The 15,566-nt window shown below is 41.0% G+C and overlaps 1 protein-coding gene across 1 annotated transcript; it reads left to right on the forward strand.

Annotated features, from left to right (window-relative positions):
- Positions 1–1,467: 1,467 nt before the first annotated feature.
- On the forward strand, positions 1,468–15,108 carry LOC138955540 (translocon-associated protein subunit alpha-like; the record flags this gene model as incomplete). The annotated part of the gene is given in 5 exon segments (XM_070327126.1): positions 1,468–1,659; positions 3,429–3,568; positions 4,506–4,593; positions 10,678–10,805; positions 14,977–15,108. Coding segments are annotated over 5 exon segments (564 nt in total), but the record flags the coding sequence as incomplete, so codon positions are not given.
- Between the last annotated feature and the right edge of the window lie 458 nt (positions 15,109–15,566).

Here is a 15,566-nt window from a genome sequence, read left to right on the forward strand (position 1 = left end):
CCTGCCATTTGACAAAACTTTAGAAATCTTTAAAATCTGTCTTTAATTCCATTAACGGCCACAGGCTTACGGATTACCACGATAAAAAAAAGAGTTCACAAACATAAATACGGTTGAGCTTCTTCTTCTTCTGTTCGCTCCTTCTAAACATCCACTCCTGTGGCACGCACGAATGCCGGTTGAGCTATGGTATCTAATTATAGAAGATGGGGTCAAAAGGGTGGGGCTGAGGGGGGTCATTTAGTGATAGCAGTACTACTATGCAAAGTACTAAAAACACATATCTGATAAACGCACCAGGTTCAAGTCTTGGGTCCAGAAAGATTATGGCAATTCATAACAAGATCTTAATAATACACGCACACAAAAGTCATACTCATATTACAAGGATCTGACATCAAATGTAAAAGAACAACAAACGAGTATGCAATGCACCTTCGATTACTGATTTTACAAGCTTTGTTTTCCTCTTTGTGTATGTGCATCTGCATGCATGTGTGTGCGTGTGTGTTTCTACGTGTTTGTTTGTCTCTCTTGATCTCTCTTTCAGTCTCACACACACGCAATGACGCATGGATGCACAAACACACAACACTTGTCACTTGAGACAGAACTGGAACACTATTGTCCATGTGCCACATCATTTTCTTTATTAACTGAACTTTTGTGAGTGATCATCTCATAGCTGCTGGTAAATATGTGTCATCAAAAAAAAGTATACTGCACAAAACACAATCATGTTCAAAATAAGCACTTAAAGGTGCACTGCCTGGAGAGAAAATATGGAAGAAGAAAATGAATACCACAGTCTAACTGCAAGGAAATATTAACGTGCTGCAGCAGGGCTGTGCAGAATGAACACTGGGTTTCCCGAGTTTCAGTGAGTACCACGGAAAGGTGTTCTCATCACTCCCTGTGTTCTGCACAACACGAGGAGAAAAGCCATACTCCTGTTAAACTCCGAGAACGACGTACAGCTCCTACTGTTTTCACTTTCAATAGAATTACTTCACACATCGTCTTTAACGAGGTTGGAGACTTGCTAAGTGCACTCAGCGATCGATCTATTGACTGGAGCACGAGCAAACCCCAGCTGATGTGGGCCCAACACCAGAAAGCTAGTACAGTAGTAGCTCCAGGCCTTCATTGTGGCTGTGCTCTTTGCACCCTGAATTTCACTCCAAAACACGGGACTCGTTTCAGTGCAACAAGCGAGAAAAAACGTCGGCTTTGTGCTTGCGGTGTAGTTCAATATTGGCTACATAAGTCCAGGTGATCAAAAGTTTGCAAAACTTACCCTTGGAAAAAAATGCACAACAAAAGCTGAAATGCCGGGAACCTTTTACTTGGCACTCATTTTCCTGTGGCATGCACTCTGTGGTTATGACAGCAGATTTCATTGATCGTGTTGCTGGAGGTTCAGCCAATCAATACAGCCTTTACGTTTCAGTTCGGGAGTAGTATGCTACTTCCGCAAGTTGTCTTTTCCGGTCCGGCGACTACGTGAGCCGTGGAAGTTGCGTTGAAGTTGAAGATAATCTGGTGCAATCTAGGAACAAACAGGACAGAAACTACCTGCCAAAATGACCAGAATCATAGGAAAATATCTCCTTGTGCTGTTATTGCTGCTTCCGACCACGATCCTGTTCGTTGGACAACGTAAGTTAAAACTGACCGAGGGCGTCTTGTTTACATCTACGTGGCAGCGGTTGAATTTAAAACGCTGTCAGAAAACGTACCTTGTGCAAGTGCACACTATTCATATCGCTGTGAAATTGCGAACATTTCAATTGCTTTTGCTAGTACATACTTATTTCAATACTATTTGATGCTGCTTTTGTTGCGGCGACCCTTTTACGCGATTTCTTAGCCCTTAGTTACACGTAGGACTCAAGCCATTGTCGGTGTCACTGTCAGTTGACAGCTTGACACAATTTGACAAGTTGTGATTGTGTCTACTAAAACTATATAATAACGGCACATTAGTTTAGCATATATAGATAAGCATCACGTTCTCTTCTTTTAACAATTACGAGTGGTGGCGTTAACTTGATTGCCTGGCGGAATTTCAGTCGAAAACTTCATCCCATCTGTTACAACTTGCAATAAGCTTACATCGCAGTACATCTCGTATTACTATAACTATAAGTATTACTATTAGAATTAGAACAAGTACTTCAACTACCAGTATTACTATTACTGAGTTTCCATGCTAGGTCACACGCAAATAAAGTGTACTACGAATGCCTCTTTTCCTGACGGCATGAACATTGTTATAAACAGAAAGTTGTACACAGCTCAATCACATGCTTGTGATAGTGAGACTGATACTGATAGCAAGCTACTTTGTTATAAGGTACCATATACGCCATCTCGTGCTGGTTTTGCAAAGAAGCTGGTAAATTAGATGCATATGTAGCGAGGCTGTATCATGTGTATACTGCAGGGGTGGGATTTCTTCCGTCCCTGACGGATTTCCGTCCCAGGAAGAATTTTGGATTTTTTTTTTATATATACTTTTGTTCAGCTGCTTTTTGGCAGCTGCTGTTGAGGTAAACTACCTTTCACCAATACCAAATTGACCAAATTGAGGGAGCAGCTATGTCATGTCATCCTGGCGAATATGGCAATATCTTAGTTGCTATCTATTTGAAAACTCTGCTCACCCACAAGTTTGGGTATAAATACCCAACTTGCAGGGATTCAGAGACCTTCAGTGTGGTAGAACAAATTTGCATTCCTAATCTGTGAGCCAGTGGTATTTACCTTCTGATACATTGTCATTGATTTTGTGCATTCTCCCCCCCCCCCCCCCCCCCCATTTGTTTTTGTTTGTTTGCTGTTATCAGTTTTAAAGCCAGCAGAGGTTCAAATAGCCCCCTCATGAAATGCTAAAATTAATTTTCAGCTGGTCAGTTACAAAAACCTTCAAGTTTACAAGATTGTATATTATGCATCTCAAAAAAGCTTGTTTGTTCTAAAATTTACAAGTCGGGAGAGGCCACCTAAACCCTCCCTAAAATGCTAAAATTCATTTTCGGCTGGACGGCGCTGCCCCCCTAGACCCCCCAGCAAGGGCGCTGCCCCTGCACCCCGCCAGAGCCTTAGCGGCCCCTGGACCCCGGCCTTCCAAAATGTTCAGTCCTGGCAACATTTTGTTCCTCCGAAAACGGCGTATGGCTGCCTCAATGGCGGGGTAAAAAACGGTCATACACGTAAAATTCCACTCGTGCAAAAAACACGAGTGTACGTGGGAGTTTCAGCCCACGAACGCAGAAGAAGAAGAAGGCAACATTTTGGGCTCCCTCCCATGCATTGATCTGTACTGGTTCTGTGACTTTCGTCCAGCAGATTTATTTTGATTCGTATCTGCTGAAATCTGGATCCCTGAAACCTTAATTTTGATGATGGTTTTAATTTTTTTTTAGCAAAACTTGGCAGCAATCTTGCCTTTGCCCAGGACACAATGGAAGGAGAGGATGATGAGGGGACTGTGGAGACTGAAGATACAGCTGGAGGATCAGATGATGACGCAGGGGAGGAGCCTGATACTGGAGTAACAGATCAGGTGTGTGTTTAGATGTAATCTTGATTTTGTTTGAATTTTTTCTTTTGCACATTGCAACAGTGGGCAGTTACTCAAACTTACTGCATTGGTCATGATTTATTTATCATTTAAAATAAAATGATACCTGTTGCTCTGTTAGTAGTAAGGCTTGATTCTCTTGTAAACGTCATAAATCATGTCAAGAAAAGTGCAGTTTTATCTTTTCTGCTAATATTCTCAGGGGTCGACACTAACTTATTTGGCCTGGGGCCACACTGGCCCCAGAGATGGAAATTGCTGGGGCGGAAAAAAAAATCTGGGGCCCACTCTCAGTATTCACGTGCGGCAATGCATTGTCTGTTTTTCTTCATCGTACTGAAGCCAGGGAAATTCTTTCAACCATTTGACATTGAAATTACGACATCGGCTGCATCGGTCTCCTTTTTTCGTTTCTCTCCACCCTGTTCTTCATCTTCATTTTCATGTCCTTTTACACCAGGGATGTGTCGCCACATTTTGCGTTTGGCATTTGAAGGCGATACTTATCTCTCACGCTAAAGAGCGCAATCTGGGAGTTATTTCCCTTACGACATTGTCCTTCGACGATTTGAATGTGTTTTTTTCTTGACTGCGGCATTGATCGTAACGCAAATTTCAGTGGCGACTTTGACTGGCGATTTTTAGTGATTGGCTCTGCTGGCATTAGAATTTTCGGTTTGTCATTGTTGGAATTTATCCTGGGGCGGAGTGGGCCCCAAGCTTCGGCAATGTTTGGGGCGGAACACAAAACTCTGGGGCGTTCCGCCCCCCGCCCCCGCTAGTGTCGAACCCTGATTCTAACCAGCCATGTCCTGAAGTAAAGTAATTGCTGAGTTGCTGGTTCAAAAAACAATGTTCATGTGTATCTGGTAGTGGTGCTGGTTTTAAATATAATACGTCTTTCTATGTGTTTACTTAGGAGGAAGAATCTGAAGCACAGCTGCTGAAACCTTCCCCTGATGCCGATGCCTTCGTCCATTTCACAAAGCCCATTGGAAATGGACATGGTATGCTTTGTTTTTCAGTATTTGATTTTGAGTTCTTTTGAAGACAGTATGAGGCATTGAGGGCATAGTACCAGTAGTAGATACTTCTCAGCAGATTGCTTATAACTGTTGCCCAGGTAGAATTTAATTGCTCTTTAATTTTGATTTCTGGGGAAGTTATTGTCACACCTTATCGATAACAAGTATAATAGCATTAACACTTCTCTGAATTAGTTGCGTTCTATATTGCGTTGATAACCAAAGCACAACCTTGTTTTACTAGTAAGGAGAAAACTTGAATCTGCCAACAAAATTGGCTCAGTGGTAAGTCATAACAAGTTTTGTTCAAATTAGGAGTGGTGTGCATGTCAATGTGTCCGGCTGGGTTTGAAGCAGACACTGGGTCAGAGTGTTCTTCTAATCTAGTTAACCCAATGCCTCCCGCAGCGCCCGCTAGCGCCCGCAAAATGAGCCTTTTATAGTTCCCGTAACGCCCGATAGCGGCCGCTAAACACTAGGTCGCTTACTTTCGGTTTCGCTTTGACCTATCCCATCATTCAATACCGCTAATACGCACTTCCGTTTCCGGAGGAAGTAAGGTGTTTTCCTGTGAAAACTGCATGGCAAAACTGAAAGTGTTTCGATCTCTGTGATTTTTTAAAGTTTGTCAATTTTTTGTGTGGCCAAAATGGAGAATCTTAGCAATGGCGACTTCTGGCGTGCCATCATGGGCGAGAGTGATAGTGATGAAGGTGGTTTTGAGGGGTTTTCTTTGGACGAAATTAACAAGAAGGACGAAAGTGACATTGACCTAGATGTTGTTGTGAACGATGAACAGCTTCTGAGGGAATTTGAATCGAGTGACAGTGATCGTGATAGTGATAACCATGGTGATAGTGGTGACAGTGGTGACAGTGATATAATTTTACCTGTTCTTGCTGCTCCAAATCCTTGTCGAAAAAAAAACGGCTGTCAAAACAGAATCGTAATGAACTGACAACAAGGTGGAGTGATAGAACTACTCCTGTCCAGCCAAAAAAGTTCGATGTTGGTGTGACACCTGTCGGTCCCCAGCATGATTTGCCACCTGATGCAGCGGAGTATGACTACTTCAGTCTGCTTATTCCTGAACCTTTCTGGGAGGACATTGCCACCCAGACCAACCTTTATGCTGCTCAGAAACAGGCACATCTTCTGTTAATTTTAGTGACTGACAAAATTAGCAAGCCAACAACGCAAAGTTTTGTATAGTTTTTATTAACTCTAATAACAGAATGTCATATCACTGATACTTTCGAAATGAGCATTGTGTAACGTAATACAAACTGGTCCTGAAAAAACACCTAGCACCATTATAATAACTGTTATTTTTATCAAATGATGCTGCTGACTGACTAGCAGTTGTGTATAATTTACAATTTTGCCACTTGGAACATTTTTGTGCCTAAAAAAGCAAGAGAAGGGGACTAGAATATATTCTGAAAACGTGGATTTTTTGCATCAGTCAACTTTATCATTTTTTTTCAAGCTGTGGATTAAGGTAAAACTCTCCTGGTGTTTCATTTTAAAGAAGTTAAATCTTTCAGCAATTTTTAGATCCAAACTACATTAAAATGTGAACAGTAGTTATTTTTATATGATTTTTTAAAGTTGGTAACCGGGTGCCTTGTACGGAGTTACTCCCCTTGCACTGGGAAATAGATAAGCAACAGGCTCTCAGAATGCGGGAGGCAAAGGGTTAAAAAGAGGAAAAATCCATTTAGCTTGCACTTGCAGCCATCTTACTTATGCCGTCATGGCATCATTCACATTCGTGGACACTGTGTTATTCCTTCAGGACACAGCTGATGACATTTTCAACAAGCTAAAGGAATGGACTGCAAGCTCTGCGCTTGAGTAGGACTGATCTTTTCAGATCTTGTGTGTAGAATGGTTATCACATTGCAAGTTGAGTTCTTTTGAAGAAGTTTAAAGAGCGTATTTGAAGAAGGTAGGGTTGAAGGCAGTTATTGATCAGCAGAAAGTGGGTGGACCTGGCACATGGCAAAACTTCATGGGTGAAACTAGCCCGTCAATTAACTGAAATCCGTCAATCTGAAAATAAGTCTGACGGAAATTAACTTCAATTGCTTGTTAATTTTGTTCCTGGAGTTCAAATGGATATCACACATTATACACATGACAATGAGGTAGTCTGTATTCATACTTGTGCCAAGAAATGGCTTTTTAGTATAAAAAATGTCATACCAAGCATATTCCCATAAACACATCTATAAAATTCCATGCGCCCCCTAATTGGCGTAGAGGCGCGTCCCCCGGGTGGTGGATGGGGGAGCCTTCTCTACTAACTTCTGAGAGAAGGTCACATCACTCTCGATGCCGTGAACCTAATTAGGATCTTTTTCTTGTCTCTTCTCTATTTCTGCCTCCCCAAAGCCCTTTAACTTACCTTTTCTAACCCATAAAATTCTCAACCTTTTTTTCTGCCAAAATATGGTGAATTCCGAGTTTGTCATGTGTGACCAGGGGATGAGTGGCTGACACCTTAATGCTCAGGACGTATCTTGTGTAGTTTTGATGGCTTCAAGTAGAAAAGAAGTAAGTGTTTTGGCTAGGTTACACACTGGTCGCACTTATATAACACATGTTCACCTGCTTAAAAGAGAAGAGGCACCATGGTGCCACACCTGTGATAATAGTTTTACTGTGATACATAGTTTTACTGTGATACATAGTTTTACTGTGATACATAGTTTTACTGTGATACATAGTTTTACTGTGATACATTTCCTGACTTTGTTTTTTGAAATTGGTTTAATTTAAATTTGTGTAATGTTAAACTTGTGGGGAAACTTGTGGGGTTCTGATTTGGCCTATATGGTCCGCTGGACCCCAAAAGCAACAGATCAATCAATCAATCTATAAAATTAAAAGGGTAAACATGGATAGCCTTGGAACTTAAATCTGCTGCAAAAGATTTGTCATTCAGCTTGGTAAATTTGTTATAATGGGTGTTGTCTTGATCAGTTTTCCACATTTCTGGGTACGAGTTTATTCATTCTGGATACAGCCAATTTTTTGACTCACATGCGAAGCAAAAGTGAGTCTATGTACTCACCCGAGTCGTCCGTCCGTCCGTCCCCCCCGGCCGTCCGGAAAACTTTAACGTTGGATATTTCTTGGACACTATTCAGTCTATCAGTACCAAATTTGGCAAGATGGTGTATGATGACAAGGCCCCAGAAAACATACATAGCATCTTGACCTTGCTTCAAGGTCAAGGTCGCAGGGGCCATAAATGTTGCCTAAAAAAAAGCTATTTTTCACATTTTCTCTGAAGGTTTTGAGATTCAATACCTCACCTATATATGATATATAGGGCAAAGTAAGCCCCATCTTTTGATACCAGTTTGGTTTACCTTGCTTCAAGGTCAAGGTCACAGGAGCTCTTCAAAGTTGGATTGTATACATATTTTTAAGTGACCTTGACCCTGAACTATGGAAGATAACTGTTTCAAACTCAAAAATTATGTGGGGCACATGTTATGCTTTCATCATGAGACACATTTGGTCACATATGGTCAAGGTCACTTTGACCCTTATGAAATGTGACCAAAATAAGGTAGTGAACCACTAAAAGTGACCATATCTCATGGTAGAAAGAGCCAATAAGCACCATTGTACTTCCTATGTCTTGAATTAACAGCTTTGTGTTGCATGACCTTGGATGACCTTGACCTTGGGTCAAGGTCACATGTATTTTGGTAGGGAAAATGTGTAAAGCAGTTCTTAGTGTATGATGTCATTGCTAGGTTTAGTTATTTGACCTTGACCATGAAGGTCAAGGTCATGTAAAGGTCAAGGTCAAGCATGTGAGTCGTATGGGCTTTGCCCTTCTTGTTAGTACATTGTAGCTCAGGGAATGGACTGCAAGCTCTGCGCTTGAGTAGAACTGATCTTTTCATGGTCTTCTGCTCTTGAAGAACTTGCTAGATTAAAAGAACCGCTAGAGCATGGCCAAAAGTTCTGTGTCTGGTTGTGTGTAGAATGGTTATCACATTTCAATTTGAGTTCCTTTGAAGAAGAGCGTATGATAAGGCAGTTAATCAGCTGAGAGTAGCTGGAGCTGGTGCCAAGGCTAGACTTGCTTGTTGATTTGTTCCTGGAAATCATATGATTGTCACGCATAATACACATGACACTGACGCTTGTGCCAAGAAATTGCTTTCTGCCAATTCTGTATAAAAAAAAATGTAACTCAAAGAATATTCTTTAAAACAAAAAGCATAACATACATTGATAGCCTTGGAACTTACATCTGGTTAAAAAGATTCGTCATTCAGTTGGGTAAACTTGTGATATGGGTGTTATCCAAATCAGGTTTCCGTATTCCTTGGTACGAGTTTATTCGTTCTGGACAGAGCTGATACACATTTTAAGTAGCTCAGGGAATGTACTGCAAGCTCTGCGCTTGAGTAGGACTGATTTTTTCATGGTCTTCTACTCTTGAAGAACTTGCTAGAGTAAAAGAACCGCTAGAGCATGGCCAAAAGTTCTGTGTCTGGTTGTGTGTAGAATGGTTATCACATTTCAAGTTGAGTTCTTTTGAAGAAGGTAAAAGAGGGTAGTAGGCAGTTAATCAGCAGAAAGTGGGTGGACCTGACGCATGGCAAAACTTCATTGCTTGTTAATTTTGTTCCTGGAGTTCAAATGGATATCACACATTATACACATGTATGACAATGAGGTAGTCTGTATTCATACTTGTTTCAAGAAATGGCTTTTTGCTATAAAAAAAAAAAAAGTCATACCAAGCATATTCCCATAAAAACATCTATAAAATTAAAAGGGTAAACATGGATAGCCATGGAACTTAAATCTGCTGCAAAAGATTTGTCATTCAGCTTGGTAAATTTGTTATAATGGGTGTTGTCTTAATCAGGTTTCCACATTCCTGGGTACGAGTTTATTCATTCTGGATACAGCTGATTTTTTAGTACATTGTAGCTCAGGGAATGGACTGCAAGCTCTGCGCTTGAGTAGAACTGATCTTTTCATGGTCTTCTGCTCTTGAAGAACTTGCTAGAGTAAAAGAACCGCAAGAGCATGGCCAAAAGTTCTGTGTCTGGTTGTGTGTAGAATGGTTATCACATTTCAATTTGAGTTCTTCGGATGAAGTTTAAAGAGCGTATAATCAGCTGAGAGTGGGTGGAGCTGGTGCCAAGGAAAGACTTGACTTGCTTGTTGATTTTGTTTCTTGAGTTTAAATGGTTGTCACACATTATACACATGACACTGACAGTACTAATAGTAATACTTTTGCGAAGAGATTGCTTTCTACTTATATTTTTTTTTCTAGTATAAAAGTAAAACAAATGTATCTCTAATTCAACGCATATTCTAAAATTGAAAAAATGCATAAACATGCATAGCTTTGGAACTTACATCTGGTTGAAAAGATTCATCATTGAGCCTGGTAAACTTGTCATAATGGGTGTTGTCCAAGGGTACAAGTTTATTCGTTTTGGGCACAGCTGATAAAACATTTTTAAGTAGCTCAGGGAATGAACTGCAAGCTCTGCGCTTGAGTAGGACTGATCTTTTTATGATCTTCTGCTCTTGAAGAACTTGCTAGAGTGAAACTAAAGAACCGCTAGAGCATGGCCAAAAGTTCTGTGTCTGGTTGTGTGTAGAATGGTTTTTACATTGTAGTGGTAATTAAAACCAGTAGACCGTGCTATGTCCAGTGTTTAGCTCTTTACCTCAAGTCAATAATGTAGTTTGATATTAATTGAATAAGATGTCTGTTTTATGCTATATTTAGTTACACTGCAGTTGAAACCCCCTTGTGGTTTACTGTTTGAGGACCCTACCTTTTCTGATTTTCTGTTCCGCATATTTTGTAAAGTTTGAATTACTTCATGCTAAGAACCCCTTTCTTTTTCAAACTAGATTTTGTTATTCTTTCGAAATTCTTTAAAAATTAAAGAAGAGTTCTACTGAACTTAGTCTGAGATCAGTTTTGAAGGAAAAATTCAAAGCTGCATTAAATTGAAGTTGCGCGGAGAGAAATGTACAGAGTTCTCGTATGGTGTTGTTGAACAGAGCTGCCAGCAGGGAAACCTGTGCGTCTCCTGGTGGGGTTCACCAACAAGGGAGCTGGCGAGTTTACGGTGGAGAGCATGGAGGCTTCTTTCCGCTACCCACAGGACTACAGCTTCTTCCTGCAGAACGTGAGTGGCTGGCGCTGTCTTTGTTGGCGCTATAGCGGTACATGAATGTGGGTGGTGTGTATATGGCTGGCAGACGCTGCTGGTCAAGTGCAGCCTCGTAGTTTGTTCATTATTTTGAAGGGTTGTTTGATGCTCTGTGTCCAGTCCCTGTTCAACCTTGATGCTCTGTGTCTAGTCCATGTTCAACCTTGATGAGTGTGTGTGAGACGGGCACAGTGGCCTAGTGGATACAACGCCAGCCTCCCAAGTTCAAATCTTGGTCTCGCCTGGTGGGTTTTGGTGGAGAATTTAAAGGCACAGTAAGCCTTCCGTAAACCATCACAGATACTGTCAGGCTTTTACACACAGTATAAACACCCTTTCATTTAAACACTCACCGCTTGAGAACATCCTAGGTGCCCTCCGTAAAGAGCGAGAAATTTTCAAAGAATTTAATTTTGCGTGGTTTATCTTACCCCTGAACCATCGTAAACCTGTGTGATCCAGTTTCCCTTTTTCACAATGTTGTCGTCAGTTAGTAATTCGAAGGCGACTCGCTGTGAGCTTATCTGCAATAGCACGTTATTATGTACCTCTGACTGTGCACGAAACAAACGGCTGCCGTTCACAAGAACTCTAGCGATGGCTTATGACTGTTCAGAGGAACTGGCGATAGGCATAAACCGTCGTCTGCTACGAGAACCACAACATTGCGTGACCCTGCTTCCGGGCTTTTCTTTTTTCAAACTTTCAAAACTTCGAATTGTACTGAGCTTGTCTTGATGAAAAAAGAATTCTTTTATGATTTAAGAATGTTTGTGTAACAAGCTATCAATTTATTATTTAGATTTTAAAAGTTAGGTCTAGCGCCAAAACACACCACGGTCCGATTGTCTACTGAGAAAATCCGCAAAATTAATTCTTTGAAAATTGCTCGCTCTTTACGTAGGGCACCTAGGATGTTCCCTTTCGTTGAGCGTTCAAATGGAAGGGTGTTTGTACTGTGTGTAAAAGCCTGACAGAATCTGTGATGGTTTACGGGAGGCTTACTGAGCCTTAAATGATCTCCCAGGTCAACTTATGTGCAGACCTGTTCGTCCGCTTCGTGTGTACAGAAAAGATCCTGCAATCCATGTCTAGAGTTCAGTGTATAGAATCACGAAAATAGCAAACATGCATTCCCAAAAAGCGGCGTATGACTGCCTAAACGGCTCAGTAAAAACGGTCATACTCACGGGGTGGGATTTCTTTCGTCCCTGACTCGTCCCAGGAAGAATTTTGGCAAATTTTTTTTTATACCTTTTGGGTTAATCCCTGGCAGCTGTTGTTTACACTCCCTTCTGTGAACAGTAGGTCAACTACCTTTCACCATTACCAAATTGATACCTTGAGTGACATGTAAGCAGCAAGGACATGACATCCTGGAGAATGTGGCATCTTGGTTGCTATCTATTTGAAAACTCTGCTCACCCACAACTTTATATACCCCACTTGCATGGATTCAGAGATCTTCAGTGGTGTGGTAGAAAAAAATTGCATTCCGAATCTGTGAGCCAGTGGTATTTACCTTCTGATACATTAGTCCTTTAGAAAGCTTGCAAGTGAAACACACTTAATTTAAACATATTTCTCTTTTTATTCAAGCTATGATTCAACAATAATTTTACAATATAACTCCTGAAATGATGAATTGAAAAGCAGCATCAGAAGACCATGGGTGAAACTAGCCCGTCAATTGACTGAAATCCGTCAATCTGACAAGTCTGTCAATCCGCAACTTTGAAAAAAGAAGAAAAAAATTTGAGAAAAAAAACCGAAAAAAAACCCGAAACTACTTGCGGAACGCGTTTTCGAACTGCTATAGTGAACCGGTTGCAGTTTGCTTGGAAACGGAAGCGCTTTTGCCCGTGCTCGTGGTAAACCCCGTAGGTGAGGTTTCTTTGCTTTCGGATTCGCTCTGCATCACGATAAAAAAAAAAGTTCTCTCGCGTTTTGGCAGGCATTACGAAGTGGTGACACGATTTCTGCGACAAAGATGCCGATTTTGACGGAAAACGCACGGACAGATCTTATTGATGCTGGTCTAGCCAACAAATGGCGATGGGACTGGTTGGAGTTCATGAAACTAAAACTGTGTGTGATAAGTTTGGTGCTTGAAACTCAAGTGCTTTTCCTCGAGAACTTTGCACTACAGTGGAACCCCTCTCTAGCGACCTTGAAAATGTTGACAAAAATCGGTCCTTATGGAGGGGGGTCCTTACAGAGGGAGGGGGCGGGGTCAGGGGGCCACAAAGAAAGTCACCTCAGATTTTCTTAAAAAAAGAAAACAGAAGTTTGAGTTGCTGACGACCGTTTCCTCAAGCAAACTGCTTCGATTTCATGTTTGACAGTCCACCAGTTTTGGTGCATGTACTACCCTCAGATCTCAGTACCCTGGCCAAGTTTCCTCTCAAGACATCAGAGAGACCGCGCCATAGGTTAAACTCCCCATAGGTTAAACTCGGTCACTGACCGGGGTGCAGGAAGTGTTTCCTCTCTCAGATATGAAAGGGGAACCACCTATCTAGCTAAAACTGGGTCAATGACCCCTGGGAAGAAGGTCAGTGTCTTTTAACAAGGCCACCCAGCTATCACAATGTCAATGGACCTGCCTTTGATCTCGATTGGTTTGTGATCACTGGTGACAACTATATAAGGAAACACATCGGTTAAAAAAAAAAAGGGTCGTTGTGGCGGGGTAGTCCTTAGAGAGGGGGGTCTTAGAGAGGGGTTCCACTGTATAAGAGATGCTACTGCTTAGTTGCTACTTTGTGCAGTGCTACATTATGCTGTTTGCATGTGTGACATTCTGTTTCATCATTTATTTCAATGCCTGTCTGGCAATGTTTGCTTCTTATAATTAAATATTTTGAACTTTTATTTCAGTTGTTCAGTTGTTCACTTTCTATTTCATGTAGTATGGCTGTTGTCAATATTAATTGTTATCAATTGTGTCGTTGTGTTGGAAGATGCAAGTGTGAAAGGATACACACAAAAATGATTACTTCTGTGAATTGTTTTGATTTTGTTTACCCTTTTTACCATATCAATTATCATTAGAATCTGAAGGTATTTTTTGGACCTGCATGATAGTGTATTTGTTTTGTCAGGAAAGGCCACAAAATCACAATGAATAATGCAAAAATTCGTTTTCGGCCGGGGGGCATTGCCCCCCTGGACCCCCTAACAGGGCCCTGCCCCGTACCCCGCCAGGGCCTGAGCCGTCCCTGGACCCCTGCCTCAAAAAAATTTCAGTCAATTTGATTTTCCAAGGTTTCACCCATGGAAGACTGTGTATAGAATTAGCAAGGGATATAACTCTGGCGGTTTCTGGTTTTTGTCTAAACCTTCTTCTTTTATAACCTGAGCAGTTAGCCCTTTTGAAGGTGTTTAATTGAAACAAACTGACATGAAACTTGTTTCTCATTTGGTTCAAGCAATTATTTGAGAATATATTACCACCTACACTGATAAAATCATAAGCTACAGGTAAAAATGTGTAGTACAAGGGAGGTGACTGTTATTTTCTGTGTTTGCTTTGTTTGCATGACAATTTTCCTTAAATGCAGTAAACATTTGTTTTAAACAAAGACAAAACTGTGATCAAATCAAATACCTTCAAGTTTACAAATTTAATTATGTGCATCTCCAATTTTAAGTTTTTGTTTAAGCCGCTTCTAAAACCCTTCTTGAAATTGGTTTACCACTTGTTTTTGTAGAACCCCCTAGCAAGACCTTTAAGTATAGAGGTATTTGATTTTGTGCATTCATCTCCCCCCCCCCCCCCCCCCCCAAACCAAAAAAAAAAAAAAAGTGTGTGCTGTTGTCAGTTTTAAAGCCAGGAGAGGCTCTAATAAGATATGGTTGATGAGGAGGCAGTTCATGTTTGATGAGGAGGCAGTTCATGTTTGATGAGGAGGCAGTTTATGTTTGATGAGGAGGCAGTTCCAGTTCAGTGGGCACCTCTTGGAAGACCTGTGAATATATTACTACAGAAAAGTGAGCATTACACCCTGTGCAACCTGTACATTGTAATGGGGAACATAAGAGTTGTATGTTAAACTGAAAGTTGGTTCCGATCAATCTATCACTTATCTGATACAACAGTTCAACAGCTGGTTCTGATTTTTGTTTGTTTTCCCTTTTTGTGCAGTTCACCGCTGTGGCCCTGGACCGTGTTGTCGATTCGAAACGTCAGGCCACCTTTGAGTATGGTTTTATCCCCAATGAAGCTTTCAGTGCCAGGCCCTTTGGACTTGTTGTCAACGTCAACTACAAGGATGGGGTGAGTAAATCTTAGATTCATTGCTGTGCACTTACTGGTAAGAAAATATATTATGTATCTGACCTCATTTGCTTCACAGACTGACAAAACTTGTGTTGCATTGAAATTTAATTTTTTCATTTTCAAAAAATAATAATCATTTATGTGTGTCAAATCTGGTTGCCTGTTACTAGTGTCAGCATCATTTCTGTGTGTTACGAGAAGGCTTGTTGAGACTTGCAGAGCTTTATCAAAACTTGAGTAAGCAAAGTATTGGAAACTTGTGCAAACTCTGCGCTTGGGTAGGGCAGATTTTTGATTGTCACTAGCCCTTGAAGAGTTTGCTACACCAAAAGAACCGCTAGAGCATGACCAAAAATTAATGTGTCTGGTTGTGTGTAGAATGGTTCTGACATTCCTCCAAGTTGGTCCAATTTTTAAAAGTCTGTTCGATGTTTGCTTTTAGTGTTTTTTTCTGG

The sequence above is a fragment of the Littorina saxatilis genome, unplaced genomic scaffold, assembly GCF_037325665.1.
Source record: "Littorina saxatilis isolate snail1 unplaced genomic scaffold, US_GU_Lsax_2.0 scaffold_892, whole genome shotgun sequence".
In the NCBI taxonomy this organism is placed as follows: domain Eukaryota; kingdom Metazoa; phylum Mollusca; class Gastropoda; order Littorinimorpha; family Littorinidae; genus Littorina; species Littorina saxatilis.